The sequence below is a fragment of the Ipomoea triloba genome, chromosome 3 (genome assembly GCF_003576645.1).
Source record: "Ipomoea triloba cultivar NCNSP0323 chromosome 3, ASM357664v1".
In the NCBI taxonomy this organism is placed as follows: domain Eukaryota; kingdom Viridiplantae; phylum Streptophyta; class Magnoliopsida; order Solanales; family Convolvulaceae; genus Ipomoea; species Ipomoea triloba.
In genome coordinates this window covers 4769642-4777126 of record NC_044918.1, presented here as the reverse complement: position 1 = coordinate 4777126, position 7485 = coordinate 4769642, and the positions used below count along the sequence as shown (strand labels likewise).

Sequence of the window (7485 nt, the reverse complement as noted above, 5' to 3'; positions counted from 1 at the left end):
GGGCATTGGCACCACCAACCTTTTCTCTCTCTTGTTTTTTTTTCTCTCATTCTCAACGTTCACCAGGGACCTGCTTATTCAAAGGAGAGTGGACTGTGAGAGTGTTTGCCCTATTTGCAATGTAGAGAACGAATCATTATGGCATATTTTAGTTGCTTGTGCTTTCATGAAAGAAATCGATCTGGAGACAAATGAGCATTCAGCCTCAAACTCCCTTGCCTTAATCCTTCCAGACTTGGTTTCTACACATCATACAAGGGATGCCTAGGGAGAAGCTTTGCTCTGTAATTCTTATTTGCTGGGAAGTGTGGAGACAAGCCTGTGGTACTGAATCTTCTCATGGTGATCACGACTAGACCAACAGTAGATGGATCATGCCTCAATAGGATTTCCTAAAGCTTAACATTGATGCAGCATTCGACAGTCTCCATAAAGTTATGGGTTTTGAATGTGTGTTGAGAGACTCTAGTGGCAGATTCGTCGACCTTTTCCACTTTTCCTCTGGATTTACTCTGCTTCTCTCAACAAAAACAGATAATATAATTTACTCGCTTCCTTCCTGGACCGACGCCAACGTCAACGAGTTCATTTCCTCCGATCCAGTTCATGGCCCCGCGGTAACTTCCTTTTTCCTTTTTCTCAGATTTCACTTCATTTATGCTTTTTTTTTAATCTATCTCGGTTTCTGTGATCTGCTCCCATTTCATCGGGTGTGCGTTGTGTTGTGTTGCGTATGTATGCGTTTTTATGAAGAGTTTGGTATGGATGCGCTCTTAGAGCTGTCATAGATCATCTGGATCTTCCAATTCACTGGTTGCCCTATCTACCACTGCTCAGAGAAACATACGAAAAAATTAAATTAAATAATAAAAAATACATGTCAGCATCATGTGACCGGTAACTTATAGAAAATCTACTAAATATGCTAGGCGCAAAAAAATATTAGTTTATGGCTCAAATAATCACTTATTGAAGATGATGGTGCGGAGTGAATAATCATGAATGGTTCATGGTGCGGGATGACACTTTAGCCTTAATTTTTTTTTTTTAACTGGGTGGATGCCGAAGGAATGCCTAGTGATTTTCGCAATCTTGATCAAAATTTGAAAATTATTATTATTATTTGTGGCATTTATAATAATGTGCTATACGTGGTAATAGTTATTTAAATTGATTAATTAATTGATATGAAATATGTTTGGTGATTCGAAAATATTTTTTTTTTAAAGTCTACTTTTCTATAAAGCATCTATTTAATGTAGTTTAAAATTTTTTTATTGTGTGTTATCGTATTCAAAGAAAAGTATTTATCAATAAAAATTATGTACAATTTATAATGTATTTTCTATTTAAATTATTTTATTTAATTAATTATGTTTTATATTTTGTCATTAATTAATATTCTTTAATTCCATTTTGAATTTGTCGTAGCTCTGATTCCATCCGTATCAGGGGACAATGTCAAGCTTAAACATGAGAAGTTGATTGGATGGAAAAAACTAAGGTCATTTAATGTTAGTGTGAATAATACTGCGAATGGTCAACCTGAATTTGTTGGATTGCTGTGATGAAAATACCCCTCAATCAAGATCAATGAATTGAAATACAACGCAATTATTCTGCATGAGAGCTTGGTCTGTGATGGGGTAAAACTGTCATTTCATCTACCAATCCAAGATTTTTCAAGAAAAGAAGCCCTGCCCTACCCAAACCCAACCCATTTGAAAAAGCAAGAAAGACAGATGCATCACCAAAAACAGAAAAACATACTAAAAATTGTACACTATATGCTTTAAATAACAACATGAAAGGGCTCCGTGGAAAACATAGTAAAAATTGTACACTATATGCTTTAAGTTTGGTCTTTCTGTTTCTATCCCCTACCCTATTGCCGGTTTTCTGTAGCTATAAGAGTGTTAAGAGACTTGAAGCCATGAAAGGAGTTGAGAAGAAGGCTCTCTTGATACCTGTCAAAATGTATACACAGTAACCACATTACGCTAGCAGGCACGATTGTCATCTACAATATTAGCGTGTAGTCTCGTTAAAGAATTTTACCGTTTGCACGGTTTATAATTCATACTCGTTAAAGAATTTTACCGTTTGCACGGTTTATAATTCATACTCGTGGAAGCGCATCCATTTTGTAGATGACCATTTGTTACCCTTTATAACGGGGCAACCACCTGTCAAAAGATATGAGAATCAGATATCGTTTATTGATCCAGTGTATTACATTTACAAGACTTGGTGTCAATAACACGGTTTTGTTCTCGGTTACTCACCGTGCAAACTGGATGGATCTGGACTTGCGTCTGGTTTCATGCTCCAGAAAAGCAATGCATCGCCCATTTTTGGTTTTATAGACAATCCGCTTTTTCCACATTCAGATAGCTCATCCCACCAAGGGACGGCACTAACATTACCCTTGGCGTCAGGGAAAACTGTTTCCCCTCCTTCTTCAACATCAGACCTGCAGAGTAAGAAGGAAAGGGAGGATTAGAAAATCCTATCCAAAATTGGAAAGAACATCGAGTATATATACCGTGCAAGAAAATTTGCTTACAGGTACATGAGAAGCGTGGCTATTCGTTGACCCCCATTCTTAATATTAAACTCATCAGCAAAGTAATCATAGTGGGGTTCATACTTCTGGCCCACTTCATAGTGGAGAACTTGAAGGCTTTCGCCATTTTCTGCATAAGCACAAGAGACAGTTTGTACATTTCAAGTTCATGGCCATTGTAGAAATTAGGGATGCTCGAGAGAAGCACTATCACACAATAATCCCATTAGGGTAAGGTAGTTTCAACTCTTACTGAGCTCTGGAGACATCATATGAATTTTTTTGATCAGAAAACATATGAATTTGATTCAAAACAACATATGGGTTTGATTCAAAATTACTCTTCAAAGTTCAAGAGCAGATTATTAATTTGGAAGGCTAAGTTGCTTGGGCACCAAAACATACAACATTATTCACATTCAAATAGTTACCGTGCTTTTGTCAAACTGCTTACCTACAGGTATGTGAGTGAAATGTGAAATTCTTTTTTCGATGTTAGTGATTACTTGATCACCTCCTCTGGTTAGAAATGTTCCCGTGCTTGTCCGCACCCTGACAGAGAAGAGGGGAATAGTAAGCCCAAAAGAAACATCGCCTAAGTGTAACTTAGGCACACATGTATGCACAAGTGTTCACGGATGCTCACCTGCTATCTTTGCTCTTGCCAGTTTCATTGTCGACAACCGTTGAGTTTTTCATACTGGGCTTAGCAAGGCTAATTAAATATTCACATTCATCCTTCGACTGACAAAGAAATAACAAAATGGTATGCATTAGAAATGAAAATTTGAAAATATATAAACTTAAACTTATACTAGCAACAATCAAGCTATCAAATTAAGAAATCCAAAGAATTCCTAAACAGGTTTCCAAATAAAATTAGAGCAAAATGCAGTTAACCCCCCAAAAGTCAACAACTTTTAACATTTTTTATTTAGCCACTTAACCTTTTCCTCTGTACTCAGTTCTCTACCTCTTCCCATCTCCCTCTCTTATTCTATGGCCAAAAACTTGAAGATCTTTTCTCAAGGTTTTATTAGGCCTCAAAGTTACTCCCTACAGGCATTGCTTCAAATATTTCTTTCGACATTTCAGTACATCTGCACTTTGCATACATATTGACTAGAATTAACCTCAAGAGTCAAGACCATTCTGAATTGCCTTCTTATCAATGTAATCAATAATCATGCCCGCACAGCACAAATGAAGAATTCACCCACAGATGTCACCCTACAAGGCAAAACACCAGCCTTCTACACTCCCTTGAGTCAACCCAAAGCGCCTGATTAGTCAATTCAAGTCTCAAATACTCACTCATGATCATTGCATCCCAAGCAACTAAATTTTCTTATGAATCTCACTTGGCTCAATATCTTCTAATTTTGCATAGAAATTCAGAAAAGAGGCCAGAACAAAAAGCTTGGTCTTCTTTGAATGCCATTAAAAATTTAAAACTGAAGAAAGAGTTGACAAACTTATGAAAGGTGGGCAAAAACTTGTGTGAGACCGTCCCAAGGCCCCCACACCCCAACCCAACAAGATTGTAGAGGGGTAGGCCCATTAGATGGAAGGACAAGATACGCGCATTAAGTGGAAAGACCGTGCTTCGAGCCCACAAGAGAATGTGAAATCCCACACTGCAACTGTCATTTTCTTGTTTCGTAAACAGTGTGGTATGAACTACCAAGTGAAGAGAAGTGTATAGAAACAAGGATTGGATAACGTTGTTAACACCTGGGGGCGTTTGTTTCACAGAATCTTGGATTACCCCAGGTAATAGGATTACCTCCAGAAAGGTAATATGAGATTTTAGGAATGTAAGTTTAAAAGGAAGCACCTTAAGTGTAGAATTGACGCACCTAACCTTAAATTTTAAAATGACGCACCTTAAGTATACAAATCACGCACCTTAAGAACATAAATCACGCACCTTAAGTATACAAATCACGCACCTAAAGTTTTAAAATGGCGCACAAGTTTCAACAACTGACGATCCTTAAGCATACAAATCAGGCACCTTAAGAAGTAAACCACGCACCTTAAGCATACAAACCACGCACCTTAAGAAGAAAACCACGCACCTTAAGCACACAAACCACGCACCTTAAGAAGGCAAATCACACACCTAAAACTTTAGATCGACACACCTTAAGTTTCAACAAAAACGCACCTTAAGTTCTCACCTAAAGAACTGAGGCATCTTAAGCATAGAAACCACGCACCTTAAGTTTGACCTAAAGGTAAAAAGACCAAATTATTTTTTAATCTATGTTCAATCTAGACGGTTGATTTTAGCAAGATCAATGGCTATCATTCTACCACATCTTTCACCTGGACACATTCACCGCATTTGATCTATATATATATATATATATATATATGGATGAGTTTTGGTGCAAAAACTTACTCAAATGCGAAGATGCGGTTAGATTTGAACCGTTGATCAAATCTAGATCAACGGCTCAAATCATTGAAAATTTAAAAAATAAAAAAATAAAAAAATATCCGCGTATAACAACTAGTACTCAAACCTATACTCATCAACTAGTACTCAAACCTATACTAACCTTAAGTTTGACCTATATGAAAAATGACCACTTTGATTTTGGCAAGATCAATGACTCACCTCTCACCACACAATCGCACCTCAGAAGATCTACGGCACTGCGAACTGAATTATATATATATGTGTGTGTGTATGAATGTATATCAATGTTTAAATATTACAAAAATAAATATATACATGATTATATAAACATATATTTATTTTATTATTATTATTATATAAGGATTAGTAGTTATTAAAATAATTCAAGTTAATCTAAGATTAACTAAGAAAATATGGTAATCACATCACCGCCACACCACCTTTGCAGTAATATATAACTAGGTAATCTCATAACTTAACCACTCAGATTAACTGAACTAAATGCCCCTAAAGTGTAATGTCATAACAATTAACAGCCCAAATTAGTATAAACACAGCAACACATAATCATTAAATTTAAGCCAAAAAAAAAAAAAAAAAAAAAAAAAAAGTTAAGAACGTACCAAGAAATTATGATAGATAAAGGCTCTAGGCTCCCAGGAAACCACTTCAACCCACCTATCTCCTTTATCGCCATCATCTTCCCTGCACCCAACGATTCCCAACAAAAACAATCAGATCAGAGTCGAATTTCATGACCTCACGCGAGTACAATAGTAGGAGCAAGTAGTTAAGTACCTCTCCATCGCGCTGCGCGCGATTGTGCTGAGATCGTGCGCTCTCGGGGACTCTCTAGACGTCGAGAGAATCCCTAAAGCGAGGATAATTAAAACGAAAAAGGCAACCATTATCAGCGCAGTGAACACCGTCGCCCACGACAACGTGGTTTTCCTCGGCGGCAATCGGCTGCTCTTCCCCTTCGCCGCCATTCTCAGGCAGGAACGCGAAGCCTGATGGAAAGCTAGGCTGCCTTGGACTCACTGTGGTGAGAAGTTGAGCGAGAATTTCGGGTTTGGATTTTTGTTGATTTCGCGTTCGGTCACAGAATCGGTGGGCTTATTTATACCAGTGAAGAAGACGTGAGAATTGCAGTTGGTATCCTGGGATTGGGTTTTACGCAGTATTGACCCCATATCCCCTGTTTTCGCAAAACTCCCACAGATTTTATATGCGACTTTTGAAAAAAAAAAAAAAAACAAACAAACAAACAAGATTGGAAATTTAAAAATTAACTTTTTAAAGTCATTTTTTAATTTTATTCATTTTAGTTATTTTTTAAAAAACAAGGTCAAAATAAAATATTTATTGTAAAGTTTAATTTAGCAAAAAAAAAAAGCTTCTTAAATTTTTAATGGTAATATATTTTATTTTTTGAGTACTACTGACTCTGTCACAATGTAGTATCTGAAGCACACCCACACCACTACTACTAATATATTTTTCAAACAATTTCTTTTTTTCACTACTACTACTAACAAATAATATATTTATTTTCAAGAAAATAATTAAATATAAACAAATTTTAAAAAAAATTAACTTTCAACCAAATATTTTTTTTTAAAAATGATTATAACCCTCCGTAAAGCACCAGAAAATTAATATATTTTTCAGATTATTAATTATTTTCTGAAAATCATTTTTTGAAAAGCATTTTCTAAGTTTCTAAAAACACCATTTAAGTTTATTTGTACACTCTGCAGTAGACAGTGCCGTATTTCTTTTTCTTTCGTAACACTATGGGAAATCGACTGAAAGTTGGAAAAGAGTCATCAACCTATTTGAAATAAATAGGATGGAAATGGATAATTCTTGAACCATAATTCACAATATATGGTGAACTTTGGTCTATGCTATAATTTGCCATATTAAAGTAGGGGTTGGGTTTGAACTTTATAGGCTCACCAAGAGGGCGGCAGGAGCTTGGGCCACCAATTTATTTAAAACATAATTTCCAAAATTAATATGAATAATTAGTCCTACACCCAAATAGGGATTAAATAGTAATTACAAAATTTGCATTGTCATAGTAATTTTGTCTCCGACTTGTATTATGGTTAAACATAATTTTTCCACTTTTGGTCCTATGACACTATGACTTTAGTGTCATAGTAATTTTGTCTCCGACAATGATGACATAAGTAGTACTTAACTTTGATTTTTTTTTTCACTTTTAGTCATTGACTTTGATTTGTTTTCCACTTTTAGTTCTATTGGCCATCCGAGCGACAACTTTTAATTGGAATCAACAAACTATTGTGCCATTAAGGGTAAAAGTGTCTTTTGATAAAGCCCTAAATATATTTATAAATAAAATCAGAGAAAAAAATAGGAAAAAGAAACGTTATTTGCTTATTTTGCTTCGCTTTTTAAGCGACAACTTTTAATCAGAATCAACAAATTGTTGTGCCATTAAGGATAAAATTGTCTATTC

General features: G+C 35.6%; 1 protein-coding gene across 3 annotated transcripts; it reads right to left on the bottom strand.

The window, feature by feature from the left end:
- Window positions 1-1743: 1743 nt before the first annotated feature.
- On the bottom strand, window positions 1744-6134 carry LOC116014206 (probable prolyl 4-hydroxylase 10). Of its 3 annotated transcripts, none has more exons than XR_004097359.1 (8): window positions 5793-6134; window positions 5618-5699; window positions 3213-3310; window positions 3021-3118; window positions 2567-2696; window positions 2286-2473; window positions 2059-2186; window positions 1744-1967 (listed from the first exon to the last, which is right to left on the bottom strand). XR_004097359.1 is itself a non-coding variant. In XM_031254208.1 (8 exons), exons 1-7 carry the CDS (start codon window positions 5981-5983, stop codon window positions 2113-2115), a joined length of 861 nt encoding a protein of 286 aa, XP_031110068.1. In that variant the 5' UTR covers window positions 5984-6132; the 3' UTR covers window positions 1744-1967; window positions 2101-2112. The 3 variants fall into 3 exon arrangements, 2 of the variants coding, with proteins under 2 accessions (XP_031110068.1, XP_031110069.1); XM_031254208.1 differs by having other exon boundaries at window positions 2101-2186; window positions 5793-6132; XM_031254209.1 differs by having other exon boundaries at window positions 1967-2052; window positions 2096-2186.
- Window positions 6135-7485: the final 1351 nt, after the last annotated feature.

Bases quoted from the DNA above. Each gene is read 5' to 3' on its own strand.
- LOC116014206 (XM_031254209.1), bottom strand. From the start codon at position 5,983: ATGGCGGCGAAGGGGAAGAGCAGCCGATTGCCGCCGAGGAAAACCACG. The intron at 3,119-3,212 runs GTGAGCATCCGT...CTTCTCTGTCAG, and splicing joins GGCAAGAGCAAAGATAGCAG to GGTGCGGACAAGCACGGGAA. The intron at 2,187-2,285 runs GTGAGTAACCGA...ATCTTTTGACAG, and splicing joins AGATCCATCCAGTTTGCACG to GTGGTTGCCCCGTTATAAAG.